This window comes from Carassius auratus, unplaced genomic scaffold, assembly GCF_003368295.1.
Source record: "Carassius auratus strain Wakin unplaced genomic scaffold, ASM336829v1 scaf_tig00214534, whole genome shotgun sequence".
NCBI lineage: Eukaryota > Metazoa > Chordata > Actinopteri > Cypriniformes > Cyprinidae > Carassius > Carassius auratus.
Genome location: NW_020527695.1, coordinates 240001 through 256273, shown reverse-complemented (window position 1 = coordinate 256273; position 16273 = coordinate 240001). Strand labels below are relative to the sequence as shown.

At 33.7% G+C, this 16273-nt stretch overlaps 1 protein-coding gene and 1 long non-coding RNA gene across 2 annotated transcripts; one reads left to right on the top strand and one right to left on the bottom strand.

Annotated features, from left to right (window-relative positions):
• Positions 1–1700: 1700 nt before the first annotated feature.
• On the bottom strand, positions 1701–4329 carry LOC113092215 (uncharacterized). Its single transcript, XR_003287539.1, has 3 exons — positions 4141–4329; positions 3170–3226; positions 1701–1745 (listed from the first exon to the last, which is right to left on the bottom strand). It is a non-coding gene; the product is annotated as an uncharacterized LOC113092215 (long non-coding RNA).
• Positions 4330–6151: 1822 nt separating this feature from the next.
• On the top strand, positions 6152–11033 carry LOC113092213 (protein DGCR6). Its single transcript, XM_026257846.1, has 6 exons — positions 6152–6333; positions 6978–7101; positions 8748–8908; positions 8990–9090; positions 10431–10571; positions 10800–11033. The coding sequence occupies exons 2-6, from the start codon at positions 6992–6994 to the stop codon at positions 10878–10880; spliced, it is 594 nt and encodes a 197-aa protein (XP_026113631.1). The 5' UTR covers positions 6152–6333; positions 6978–6991; the 3' UTR covers positions 10881–11033.
• Positions 11034–16273: the final 5240 nt, after the last annotated feature.

Here is a 16273-nt window from a genome sequence, read left to right as displayed (position 1 = left end):
GTTCCAATCTGTGTGCCAATTTTCAAGACTTTTTAAGCACGTTAAGGGCCCCAAAAGCCCCCGAGACGTTGGAAAAAAATAATAATAATAATAATAATAATAATAATAAAAAATAATCCTAAGGAAAACAATAGGCCTCTCGCCCTTTGGGCTTGAGCCCTAAAAATAATCCTAAGGAAAACAATAGGCCTCTCGCCCTTTGGGCTTGAGCCCTAATAATAATAATAAACGGAGCAATTCCAATAGGGTCCTCACACCATCGGTGCTCGGGCCCTAAAAATTATTATAAAAAAATGTGATGAGCAAGAAATCTTAAACACAAAACAGATTTATGTCTCATAGCACCTTGCGTGAATTTCTGCATTCATCTTCATCTTAAATAATCACACGCTTACCTTTGTGTTGAGCAGCGATCGCATCTTTACTCAGGGAGATTTTACCAATCACATCGTCGTGACTGCAGCATGAAAAACCATATGAGATGCTTGTAAATGTTCAGAAGATTTCCAAATTAAACCACCAGCATGATCATCATCAACTCTACATTTACAGATAAACAGATCTCCACTCAGACGAATGAATCAAAGACGTGGTCATCACACCATCTGCGTGTTTGTGTGAGCAAATGTTCTGCTGTGTGAATGTGAATGTCTTCATGAGTCTCCACAACACAAACACCAGCAGAAAACATTCTCAAACTGTGCTTTTAGTACTTGATGAACGTTTTAAACAACAGTTTTGTAATCTTTAAATAATGTTCTAATCATGGCAAGAAAACTGGACTTATGTGTCCCTGGAGCACAAAAGAAGTCTCTGGGGGTATATTTGTAGCAATAGCCAAAAATACACAATATGGGTCAAAATTATCCATTTTTCTTTTATGCTAAAAATCATTAGGATATTAAGTAAAGATCATGTTCCATGGATATAATTTGTAAATTTCTTACTGTAAATGCATTAAAACTTAATTTTTGATTGGTAATGTGCATTGCTAAGAATTTAATTTAAACACATTTAAAGATGATTTTCTCAATATTTAGCTTTCTTCACTCCCTCGGATTCCAGATTTTCTAATAGTTGTATCTCAGACAAATAATGTCCTCCTAACAAACCACACATCAATGGAAAACTCATTTATTCAGCTTCCAGAAAATGTATGAATCTCCCTTGTGACTGGTTTTGTGCTCCAGAGAACACATATTGGTGTTCTTAGAATATATATATATATATAAAAAAACATATAAATAACATTATATTTTGGGTGAAAACTGGAAAGTTTAGCGCTCTTAAAAATATTAAAAACAAACACTGAAACAATGTTATATTCAGGGTAAAAAATAAAATGAGTAGAACGTTAAAGAAACGTTTTTTAACCTTTAAATAACGTTAACATTTTAGCGTTCTCAGGCTACTAAAAATAAATGCTCAAATATTAACATTAAATAATGCAGTTAGTAGATACGTTTTCTAGCTTTCTAATAGTGACTAGAAAACAAAGATTTTAATTGAACGATCCCACAATGTTCCCACAACGTTTTTAGAAGCTAGATGTCTGTTCCTTTACTCATGCATTCATCTCTTCTGGACTGAGATGCTTCACAAACGCGTTTATCACGAATCACGTTTGTTACCCAATCGTGTCTTCATCCATGACGTAAAAGGTGAGCGTATGGAAGCCCATCGGCAGATGAAGGGTGTATTCCTCGCCCCAGAACGGATTCAGGTTTCTCCAAACGGTGGCGGTTCTAGAAAAGATGATTTAGTGAACACTTTACTGCGCTTCGTGCGACACGGAGGCCAATTTGCGTGCATTTATTACGTGCATTCGAGTCTGAATTAGAATCTGCCTAGATACAGAGAACAATTTAAAGGGCCATAAGTGACGAGGATGGAAAACAATCAATCAATTCACCCAATTTCTCAAAGGGAGGCCGGATCATTTCCATTTCAAAAGACACAAGGCTTTTTAAATATGCACCACACCAGGTGTGCTGTTCATCAAACTATCACAATACAGCATCTGAGAGCAACACGACTCGCAATGCACTGACTCTTTCACACACACATCATTTCTGTGATTCGTGAGCTGATCTCCGGCCGATGTTGTAAAGTACAGCATTACAGCATTAGTGTCAAACAGATCCGTTAGATCAATGACCAATACAACACCGCTAGCCAATTAATCATCACGCATGCAATCAATAAATCAGTGATAAATTAAGATGATTAATTGATCTTTCAAAACATGAACAAATGCAATAAATGTAATACTTGTGTCTTGTGTGTGGACATGTAGCCATATAAATGTCTAATTTATTTTTATTTTTTTTACCTTACTGACTAACTGTAAAATGTAAAAATATTTTTTGCATCTTTAGAATTATAGAAACATAATTATAAATCAGTTTTACAATCGAGGCCATCACTAAATGTGTTGCCAGATTTAGTTTCACTTCTAGAGGCAATTTTCTGCCCAAAATATAACTAAACTCACTCTGAAATGCACACAGATGTGAGCTTTTCTGTTTTATTTCAAGCTTTTTATTAGCACTGTCACCTCACACAAACCTGCGGACATCAATAGATTTAATAGAACAGTGAGGAGCACTTGTTGCTTTTTCAGATTTATTAAAAAAAAAAAAAAAAAAATCATGACATGACATCATTAAAAAAATAAGAATTGTTTTGTCAGATTTAACCTATTTCATAATTAAAAAATGTATATCAATATAATTTAATTAACTAGTATATATATATATATATATATATATATATATATATATATATATATATATATATATATATTTATATATATATTTTTATCTGAGTAATATATATATATATATATATATATTTTTAAAGGAATGTTTTCAGGTATTAATACTGTTTACTTCATTTGAAAACTTTTATTTTCAAGGAAGGTTTTGTTCGATTTCCTATTTCAGAATTCTACAAAAATAATATTTACTTTGTCTTTGAAAAATTTATTTTAAGGAATATCTTGTTCTGATTTGATCTATTACAGAATAAAAAATAAAATAAAAAACCTTTTGTACTTTTTATGGAAAGCTTTGGCAGATTTGCTCTATTGCAGAATTATTGAAATTTTTTATTATAAGCACACACACACACACACACACACACACACAGGTGAGAATGTGACACTCACCTGGCCACGACCTCATTGTCAACTTTGACGATGCAGTACGGATCACTGGTCCCAGAACTAGACAGAAACACACAACAGAGTTCTAGATCAAACACTGGAGAACATTCTCAGAACGTTCATAAGTGTTTTAATAACATTCTCGAAATGTTCGCTCAAAAACATTACTTCTACAATATTCACAGAATGTTGTAGTTTTTTAAATACTATATGCCTCCTTAATTTTATTTTTTTTTTTCATAATGTACACTGGACATTTAAAAGTAACGTTGTTTTCACAATTATAAAACGGAATGTTTGCTTTACAAAGAAACATTCAGAAATAACCTTTTCAGAACTTAATGGGAACATTTGCAAAACGTTCTGGCAATGTTCTCTAAAAGGTGTGTAGAAATGGGTTTGACTTTAACAGAAACTTAACTGGTCATTTAATGTTCATTGAACTTCTCTACTGAGACATTTTAGTTGGATGTTCATCTAATGTTTCTTAAACATTGCATTTTAATGTTTTGAACATTCAGGAATAACATTATCATAACTTAATAGGCACAAAAACACATTCAGTATTCCTCAAAATGGAAATGCACAGACATGATTTGACATTTCCTTCAGCCTGAGGCTTCTACATTTCACTTTTGGCTTAAAAGGGCTTTTACATTTGTCAAAAATAGATTAAATACAATCGAGCAAGACCAGCCCAGATTTAAAAAGTAACGCAAATGTAACGCAACGCATTACATTCCATTAAAAGTAACTCGGTATCAATTTGTTACTTTTTTAAGGAAGTAACGCAAAATTGTAATGCATTTCTTTTAAAAGTAACTTTCCCGGACGCTGATAACATTCCCATTGTTTGCAAAATTACATCAGTATGATCAATAAGGTTTAAAGCAAAACATATTTTTGTGTGCAGGGAACAAATATGATCAGTCTCATAACTCTCATCAGATCCAGGCTCTTTTGCGTGAACTCACACGTCTTTTGCAGGCAGATTTCGTCCCTCGACGATGCGAAAGTAGAGAGAAGTGTTTCTGGCCATGATGAGAGGAGCTCATGTCACTGAAGATCTGCAGGTCTGGATCAGAGCTGGTCAAACCCCGATCAGAAACCCGAAGCTCGGATCAGGAGCACTGGAGACACTCAGATAAAAACCTAGAGCAATGATAACGTCGTCTCCATGATCCAATGAGAATCTAGAATGACATGAAGAATTAAGCAGATCTTCAATGCAATAACTATCTCACGATGTTCAGGGGATGGTGTGATCTGGAGTTTCTCACCGGCTTCATCCAGATCCATTGATCCGCGCGCATCGATCCGCTCGATCAGTTCCGCATCGGTGATGATTCTCGAGTCACTCTGTGATCTAAATGTATTACTGTCATCGCAACAGAGCGTGAGTCGTGATGCGTCTGTCTCTGTTCTCGGGTGATGATGAGACGATGATGATGGTGATGATGATGAGGCTTCAGTGATGCTGATGAGAAAATGAGTGAACAGCGACATCTGCAGGTGAGTGACGCGCAGTGCATCGTACCGCTGCTGTAACCACAGAAACCTCGCCTTCACAACCATAACATTCCCAACACACACACACACACACACACACACATATATATATATCAAGCCGAATATCCATCAGCATCATTGCTCCAGTCTTCAGTGTTGCATGATCCTTAAGAAGTACTTCTTAAATGCTGATTTATTAACAATATTAACTCCATATCTCTTAGAGATAGTAAATCACTCCCTGCAGCTTCCCATTTTCCCCTCTGATCTTAAATCTGCCCTAGTAAAATTCAGATATTTTTACTCCTAGAAATTATAGACCAATCTCAAATCTTACATTTTTGTAAATTTTACATTACATTTTTTGTAAAAGTAAATTATCAGAGACAATAGTTTTTAATCAGTTGAGTACTTTCTTAAATGCAAATATGAAATATTTGTTTCAGTCTGGTTTTAGAAAATGCCATAATACAGAGACCTGTTTTATTAAAGTTGTTAATGACATATATAAACCTGGACAGAAATTGGCCTTCAGTTCTGGTGCTTCTTGAATTGAGTGCTGCATTTGATACAATAGATCCTTTTAAATAGTGAGCATGTTTATTAGTTTATTTGTTTATTAGTGAGTATGTTGATCTATCTGAAACAGTTTTAAATAGTTTTTTCTTTAATCATGTCTTAGTGAAAGAACATTTGTTGTATCTATTAATAATACCTTGTTTGAATATAACAAGGTACCATCCATGTGGGGTTCTTCAAGGATCAGTTCTAGGACCGCTGCTTTTCTCCTGGTCACATCATCAGGATCTCTTTTCATATACATATATATATATATTAAATACACTTGCAAATTGCATCCAAGACATAAATGTTTGGATGACTTCTTACAACTCAACCAAGATAAAACTGAAGTGTTGATTATTGGATCAAAAGTGTAAAGTAAGAAATTGACACGTAAACTAGTTTAGGAGTTGTCTTTAAATCGGATTTTAACTTTAAATCTCATGTACATAATGTTACCAAAACATCATTTTATAATCTGAAGAAAATTACTAAAGTAAGACCATTTCTTTCTCTGAGTAACACAGAAAAAAACAATACATGCATTTATAACTAGTAATGCCCTTCGTTCTGGTCTAGAATACGATTAACCAATCGCAATTAATCCAAAATTCTGCAGCTCGAATACTGAAACAAATTAAAAAGACAGATGATATTACACCAGTATTAAAGTCATTACACTGGGTACCTGTTAGTTTTCGTATTGATTTGCATTAACTTGTTTAGAAAAGTGCTACATAAATAAAATGTATATGTGTATGTGTGTGTAACAATAAGTTGAACTAAAAATATGGATTAAATATTAACATAGTAAAAAATCTATTATATCTATGAATTATTCAACTATAAGAAAACTTCTAGGCGAATGAAAGGGCAGCCCCTCGTGCTGAAGGACCTCACGTGCTGCTGGTGCGCATGTGTAAACCTGCACGCGCAGTTCATAACAGTTGTCACATCAGTCTGTAGTATTTGTTATTATCGGTTTTATACAGTCTGTGGTTATTATCCATATTAAAAATCAACCGAACGTTCGTATTTAAAGGCGAGACGCTTTAAGCGTAAGTCTTTTTCTCTCCGGAAGCAGAAATATCAAGCAGGTAAGAGTTACTTTCATTCGAATCTCTGTTTTTAGTGTCACTTTCTTTTGCAGTCAGTACATATTCAAAACGATCCATGTGCAACATTCCTCCTGATTATTGCATTGTTTAATGAGTTTATATTCAGTTTCTACTAGTTTATTGCAGCTCGATTGCTTATATATCTATTTGTTTGTTTGTATTTTGTTAGATGTTAATCTTTCTTTATAAAATCTAAATTCTACATGTGTCTTTAATGAGCAAATTAATTATTTGTGATAAGTGATTAATAATAATATCCCTAATCATAACACTTAATAAATGTAGAGTGTTTACGGTTGTCACGCTGCTTGGCACATCAATGCTTAATTTAGGTGAGCATGTCAAGTATTTGAGTATTTTTTTCTATACTATTATCTTATTTATTAATATTTTAAATTAGGTTATATTTTTATAGTTTTAACTAGTTGCCAAAGCAAACATTTCTAATTGCAAAAAAAAAAAATAAAAAAAAAAAGTATAATTTTCATCTAATATTCGTATTTAATTTTTTCAGCTTTATTTCAATCAACAAAAACTGTTTTATTACATCCACTCATGCTTATTCATTTAGATTCTTAAGGGAAATTATTTATTTATTATGAGCTCTTTTCTCCATGATGTAGAAGCTGATTGTGGGATGGACAAGTACTGTAGTATGAGTGAAGATCAGTCTGATGCTGCAAGACAACAGGAGAGACACTATTACCTGCTGTCAGAGCTGCAGACGCTCGTGAAAGACCTGCCCAGGTGCGCACATCACATTACATCATCACAGTACATCACATCACCTTACCTTACATCATTACATCACATCACATCACATCACATAACCTTACATCATATCACCTTTCATCATCACAATACATCACATTACATCACATCACCTTACCTTACATCATTACATCACATCACATCAGATCGTCACATCACATCACATCACATAACCTTACATCATATCACCTTTCATCATCACAATACATCATATTACGTCATCACATCCCATAACATCACATCATGTTACATTACATTACATCACAACACATCACCTTACATCATTACATCACATCACATCAGATCGTCACATCACATTACATCACATCACATAACCTTACATCATTACATCACATCACCTTTTGATCATCACATTACATTACATCATCACCTTACATCATTACATCACCTTACATCATCACATCAAATAACATCATCACATCACATCAAATTACATCATATCACCTTTCATCATCACAATACATCATATTACGTCATCACATCCCATAACATCACATCATGTTACATTACATTACATCACAACACATCACCTTACATCATTACATTACATCAGAACGTCACATCACATAACATCACATCACATAACCTTACATCATTACATCACATCACCTTTTGATCATCACATTACATTATATCATCACATTACATCATCACATCAAATAACATCATCACATCACATCAAATTACATCACATCAAATTACATCACATTACATCAGATAACCATACGTCATCACATCATTACATCACATTACATTGCATCACATCATTACACAATCACAACCCAACATAATCACATCACAACAAAACTTCATTGTAAAACATCACATCATCACATTACATCATATCACATTGCATTACATAACACATCACCACACAACCTTACATAATCACATCACATAAAATCACATCACATTGTCACATCATATTACATTCTTACATAATCACATCATGACATCACATTACATTGCATCTCATCATATCATTATGTCACATCACATTACATCATCACATCACATTATTACATTACATCACATCACATAACGCATCATCACACCATATCAACAAATCATCACATTATCCTAAAAAATATTGAATCCACAAATTAAGGCCTTACAAAGGTCTTAAATCTGAGCAGAAAGTCAAATTCGTGAAGTTATTGCATTAAATATTACATGCACTACCAAAAAAAAAAAAGTTAATTTTCAATGCAAATATCTAAACATCTTTAAACCGAGATACATTCACTGGAGATGCAAATTGAAATAAATTGATGTTTTGTTTTCTGAGAAAATTAACTAAATTAAGTGAGTGCATGATTAAAACAAGAGTAAATATATGTGAATGGGTATTAAAAAAAACTTTTCAATAAAAGTATCGAATGCATTTCCGCAAATAGTGCTGCTTGCTGACTTAATGTTCAAAACCTTGTCAAGCAGTCTGTAGAGAACATCTGTCACTCTTTTCCACATTGACGATGAACAGATTTTGTTCAAATCTTCACGTATATGATGTTTAGTGATGGTTTGGCAGTGAAAACTCTTTCTGCTCGCTCTGCTGATGTCCTTGGAGGAGTTTAGTGAGAAACAAAGGTGTGTTTCAGCTCGTTTCAGCAGCGTCTGTCCTACACCACACTCAGTGATCTGGCTCAAGCGCTCATCGATGGGACGGTGTATGAAATAGTGCAAGGGCTGCTGGACATTCAACACCTGATGGAGAAAAACCTCTACAACCAGAGACAGAAGCTACACTGCGAGCACAGAGGTGTGTGTGTGTGTGTGTGTGTTTCAGGCCGTGCTGAAACCTGTAAGATGTTGACTGTGTGTGTGTGTGTGTGTGTTTCAGCTCTCAAGCAGGATTTGGTGAGGAAACACAGACAGTCTCTGCAGATGTGTAAGTCTCACAATCTGGCCGTTCTGAAATCCACCCAGAGAGCAGAAACTGAGGTACGATGACGTGTGGTCAGGGGGAATTTGTGTCCTCCGTCTCCTGGATATGTCCTGGACCGGATTTATAAGTTGCCTAAAATATCTGGCTTTTGGCTTTGTTTTCCTATTTTCATTACAGTCATTACTGTAATATTGAAGGTAGCTAGTTTGACCGATATTGTGCAGACGGCACAATAACACACACCAAAAAATTAAAATTAACACACACCAAAGCACCAAATAGCAGTTGACTGTTTTTAATTTTTATTAATAATTCCAACAATTCCTGGGAACATTATATGGTTTAGCATGATTATCACATTTGCAAATGCTGTTTGAGTTTAAGTGGCTGATAAAAATCTTTCTAAGTTTTAATGAGACTGCTTTGTAATGCTTTATTATGTTTTATAAATGTTGTCAACTAAAGAAAAGCCTATCAAAGAGACTTATTATTATTATTATTATTATTATTATTATAACAGCATTCATTAAAATACTGATGATGATAATAATAATAATTATTATTATTGTTGTTGTTGTTTTAAATTTAAGCATTAATAATAATAATAATAATATTTTAAACAACAACATGATTAATAAAATATAAATAAAATATATAAAATAAATTTAATTTAAAATTATTATTAATGTTGTTTTAAATGGCAACATTAATAATAATAATATTTTAAATAACAACATTAATAATAAAATATTAATAAGATAAATAAAATATTAATAGAATATGAATAATAATAATAATAATAATCATCATTATTATTATTATTATCATTATATAAATTAAATGTATAATCATTAAGTTTCAGTTCAGTAGTATTATAGTGATATTTCTTCATTGATTTATTTTGGTACATGTTAGTTTTATATTTATTTAGATGATAATCTTTGTTTTCTTTAAACAGGCAGCTTCAGACCTATCTTTAATAATCATATTAATTATTTTTGACTAATATTATGACTTCTTATAATAACTATAATCATGAAAACTGTTATTTTAGTAATATTTATATACTAACTATACAATATTTATTAGTTTTGTTTTCAGTTTTTTTTGTTCATGTTTATGTTGTCACTGTTAATATTAATATTTTTATTTAATATTTCTATTTCACTTAAATGAGTATTTATTTCATTAAGTTCAAGGTCCTTCACGCAGGCATTGTACAGAATTGACCAATCATGTCATGAGAGAAGGTGGGATCTACCAATCAAAACGATGCAAATATAGAGCACTTCAGTAAAACAGAGCCAGAACCTGGAGACTTCAGGCATGTTTAGGACGTGTCTGTGATTTAAAGAGGACGTGTAGAGTTAATGTGTTGTCTCGGTCACTGCTTCAGGCTCTCGATCAGCGAGTGAAAGAAGAGCAGAGGATGATGGACGAGAAGGTCGTGGCTGAGATGGACCAGAAGGTTCTAGATCAGCAGAACACGCTGGAGAAAGCAGGCGTGCAGGGCTTCTACATCACCACTAACCCACAGGTCTCTCTCTCTCTCTCTCTCTCTCAGCCTCGTCTCTCTCTCTCTCTCTCTCTCTCTCTCTCAGCCTCGTCTCTCTCTCTCTCTCTCTCTCTCTCAGCCTCGTCTTCTCTCGTTCTCTCACTCGTCTCTCTCTCTCTCTCTCTCGTCTTCTCTCGTTCTCTCACTCGTCTCTCTCTCTCAGCCTCGTCTTCTCTCGTTCTCTCACTCGTCTCTCTCTGTCCGTCTCAGGAGGTGATGATGCAGATGAATCTGCTGGAGCTGATCCTGAAGCTGCAGCAGAAAGAGACTCTCTCTGGATCTCTGCCCTGAAGAGACTCTGTTTCATCGGGACACATGTGAAGGGACTCATTATTAAAAATGACTTGTCTGCGTTCATCGACTCTCATTTCTTTGAACATGATTTGCATCTTTAACTCACAAAGGCACACAGACTGTCAGGTTTGTGTTAGTGAATGTACAGAGAGCATGTAAATTAACCCATTGATTTGAATTAATGTAGAATAAAAACTTATATATATATTAAAGCAATGATTTCAATTAAATTTAAATTTATATATATATATATATATATATATATATATATATATATATATATATATATATATATATATATATATATATACACACACACACACACACACACACACACACACACACACACTACAGTTGGCAGCAACGAATTAAAGTTTATGGCCAATTAAAAAATTTACAAGCGCAAATCTTTCGTGATTCGTGATCCCGCTCCGAACTCCCGAACTGATTCAAATGATTCGCGATCCCCAAACTGACTCGAATGATTCGCGATCCCGCTCCGAACTCCCAAACTGACTAAAAATTATTCGTGATCCCGCTACGAACTCCCGAACTGATTCAAATGATTCGCGATCCCCAAACCGACTCAAATGATTCGCGATCCCGCTCCGAACTCCCGAACTGATTCAAATTATTCGCGAACCCGCTTTGAACTCTATTCCGATATAAATGTAATTTAAAATATAAATTAATAATTTTCGATTTTCAAATATTGCACCTGTCAAACATAGTCTATTTTGCCGTAAATACTGTTGACGGTGTCCTTTATAGGCTTTATATTTATGCTCAACATGAAGTATAGATATTGTTGTCGTGAAGACGAGATCCGGTCTGTCGGCGGTCTCCCTCTATGTCACCTACAGTGGCGCGCTGCTTCAGGCACAGTTCTGGTGTATAGTGTATGACGTGCATTTTGTGACACATCGAAGGCTTAGCAGGAGAAGGAGAAGGAGCAGTCGACCCTTCCGTCGCCGTCAGTCCGTGTCCATTTTTGAATGGGATTGAATGGGAGGGCAGACGACAGACCCGCGGCGACGTCACGGCGACGTCACTGTTGGAACCAGTCATAGGCGGCGACGGGACGACGGCGTACGTAAGAAATTTATCAAAAATAGTACGTGTATAGTGTAAAGACACAGAAAACCAAAGCAACAGCCACGCTCACGCCACGCAACCAGTATATCACCGGCCTGAGACTCAGGAGGAAATTTTTATCTATCAATAAATGAAGCTTTAATGAAAGCACAGACTTTGAGATGATAATACTAACGTTACAGTGGTGTTGTCTACTACGTGATACGTTACCCACTTTTAAAAAGCGTGAGGATACGTAAGAACTTCGTTTTGTGTCAGAACTAACTTTCGCACTATAATTCATAAATTCACCCCATTTGTGTTTGAAAAGCGACAGGGATTGAATCGCGGAAATGGAACTTGCTGTATAGACCAGAGCAGAACGTCACGGAATTCGGCCAATTTTGAATGAATAAATCAAAAGAAGTGCATTTAATCAAATCTCGATATTAAAGGTGTTCAGTACCATCGCTCATTAAACGCAGAGTACGCAGTCTGCGTAGGGAACCAACTCCCGGAGGGGGCACCATCCCAGTTGCTCCAAAAAAAAAAAAGAAACTTCCTCCATTCTCCCATCCGCGCTCGCGACCGCTCGCACCTCATGTTTGCGGCTGAATGTTCATGATTGATGGATGAACATCTATGTACGGGTAGAGTACATCAGCAATCCAGCGAAGAGAAAGGAAAACTAAACGTAAAAAAAAAAAAAAAAACAGACATAAAGTTGGCTTGACGTTGGACGAGTCTCAAATTTAGGGACTGTCTCTAAAGTTACATGCGATATTGGTATACACTTTTCTAACATCAGTTGCATTTGAGGAGAATGACTTATTGTCATAAAAACAACTGTAATTGATCCTTTAGGTGTCAGGTATAATGCACAATTGAATTGAATGTTTGATATTTATTAAAATATACTGTAAATCATATGATAACACTGAACCTTATATAATGCCCTTAATTACATGTGGATGCATACTGTATGCATTAGTGAGTGTGTGGTGCTTATGGCTTATGGTCACTTATTCCTTATATGAACTGTTTCAAATGCAAGACATTGATTGCATGAGATTAAGTTTGTAAATGATAGCCTGTGTCCTTTTGTAGTGTGTACATATATTTATCATCAAACTGTGATAACTGTGACTAAATTCAGTATATATATGTCTGCCATATGTTGCCACCCCTCAAAAATTCCTGCCCCCTTCTCTTCACCCCATCAATATTTTTCTAGATCCGCCTCTGATTGCGGGACACTGAATGAAAATGCAATCGTAAGTGTCTTGACTGTGAATGTTAATGCAATTAAGAAAAATAGCATTTGAATGATAATTTTGCCACAGTTTTTGCTTGAACATATTATACAAATCTAATCATTTCTGTAATACATTTTCATTTTAATTTTGCAACTTATAAAGCATTAAAATTAGTATTCATTTTACATATTAAAACTAGTGTATGAAATGGCAAATCAAAATGATGTAATTTCATTTTTATTTTCATTTTGCTCCAAACGTTGCACAAATGTATTGGAAAATGTACATGTAAATACAGAAATGCATTGCCATTTTACATATTGCATTCCAAATAGAATATTGCTACCCATATGCTTCCATAGTTTTTATATTTATATGTTACCACAGTACAGTGAATCAATACAGCTCTAGAGCTACAGAAATGGTGATTTGATGTATTTGCTGTAGACTGTAGTTCCAGCAGAAGTCATGGAGCAGCCAGTGGGTGGCGCTGTTCGAATCTCTCTCTGAAAGTGTTCATGGCCGTGTGTTAGGAGTCATGCAGAGACTCACCTGCTGGATCTTCCAGTCTTGTGTAAGTATTTCATCTGTTTCTCATCAGCTATGTTTAGGTAGAAGTGTGACTTGACCGAACTAAATGAATCGGTTTGTTTCTAGGCGTCATTTCTCGCTAATGTGAACCGATTCAATTTCAACCGAGTCAGTTGATTCATTGAAAACTGTTCACAGAAAGAGTACAAATCATGTTTAGTTTAACGCATTTTATTTATTTATTTTTATTTTTACTGTTAATGTGTTCATGTTTTATGTCTTGAATAAATTTTGTACCAGATCAATCTGCTTTGATCATTAAATTTAATTATGTTGTCAACAATATAGACGGTGAAGAAAATGTTTTAGTAAATATGTTTCTAAATATACACATTTTTTGCTAAAATATATTTATATAAATGTACCAACCAATTATAAATATAAATACAGTTTTTAAAAATATAGTTTCTTCCATATATTTCAGTACAATTTATTTATTTAATTGTATATTTAACTTACTTAATTTTTTTTTTTTTTTTTTTTTTTTTTTTTGCTGTATGATATGGAGGACCAAAATAATTGTTTCTTTACAAACTAGAGAAGCTTCACAAATACTACTTGTGTTATTTATTTATTTATTTTTACAGATCTTCACAGGCTGTGTTTGAAATAGCATACTACTATTTCTGCACTATATAGTATGCATACTTTGCTCAGTATGTGAATTTTCTATATGCATGAACTAGGAAGATGACTTGACGAATGAGCCTGAAATAATATCAACTGCACTTTTAAAGATCGTCAGATCTCTGTGGCCTTCAGGACGAGAGAAAATCACAGGTAAGCTTATTGTCCTTTACTTGTATTGTCCTTTAACAAGCAGCTTGTGGAAGTGAATGTGCTCTTGTGTGTGAGGAAACTCATTTCTGTTGTTATTGTGGGATTTTCTCTTTCTTTACTGAGAGGCTTGCTCTGACATTGATCGCTTTAGCAGAAATCAACACTTTCAGCAAAAAGAAACCCACCTGGAGCTCACAGCAACAGAAAAATAACCAGAGATCACTCAGCTGTGTGTTATTGCTCAGAGCTTTCTCTTTCATTGCTCAGGAGTTCTCAGTTGTATTTAAATGGAGAAATTATTTGTCGTACATTATACAGTACAGAGCTGATGAAGACTGTGGCTCGGATCATTTGTTCACGTTTGAGAATGTGATCAAGGTTTTTATAGATAACTCAAATTAAAACCATATCAAAAGGTTTCTGTTACTTTAAATAAAATAAATAACATTTTTGAAAAAAATATTTTTAGCTATAAACATTTCAGAACATTAATAAATAAATTAAATATATATATATATATATATATATATATATATATATATATATATATATATATATATATATATATATATATATTCCGCTCATTGGTAAAGCAATATTTCTCATTTGTTTTAACTTGATGTACTAAAATTAAGACAAAAAAAAAAAGATTTTTCTTACTTGACTTAATATAAAACAAAATATATCTTAAAATATATCAAATAAAATATAAAACACTTATTTTATTTATTTTTAATTTAACTTTGATGTACTAAAATCCTAAAAAAAAAATGTGTTACTTGAAAGAAAAGTAAACTGTAAAATAAAATATATTTTAAAAATAAAAAATAAATAACTATAGTTGAAGTTTCACTTCATGTACTAAGATAACTAAAAGTAAAATAAAATATAAATATTAAATATATATATATATATATATATATATTAGGGCTGGGATAAACGATTATTTTTTAAACGATTAATCTAGCGATTATTTTTTCGATGCATCGATTAATCTAACGATTAATTTTTTCAGACCGATTCGATTTCGATTATCTCCCCATTAATTGACTACTAACAATTTATACTTGTTGATTTACATATCTGAATGAAAAAAACATGAATTCCTTAACATTGCAATATATGTTTATTGCTCTTAAAATTACAAAATAAAAGACTGACTAAGAATGCATTACTTTGCACTTGTATAGAGATAGCATTCAATAAAACCTTGAAGCCTTGAAAACACATAGCTTACTGAAACAAGCTTACTGAACACATAGGGCCTAGCTTACTGAAAAAAGTTCTTCTTTCAGATGAAAATAACAGCTTGATGTCTAGCATTCAATAAAAAGGTCACTCAAAATACTTGTTTAGAGCAATTGAAAGAATACAGTAACCAATGTAAACTTGTGCTTTTCCAAAAAAAAAAAAAAAAAAAAAAAAAAGACAGGAGCCAGCAGCCTGTCATGGAGAAAAAAAAATCTCCCAACGCTCCACGTGAAACTTTGGCGTTCCGCCCTTTTTCTATCGTGTCTAATAATTTTGGTTAATATGCACGAGAGAGAGAGAGAGAGAGAGCAAGACAGCGCTCGTGTAGTTTGAAGACTGTGAGTGCGCGAGCGCGCGTGAAACTTTGGTGTTTCGCCCTTTTTCTATCTGTTTAATGATTTTGATTAATATGCACAAGGGAGAGAGAGAGCAAGAAGC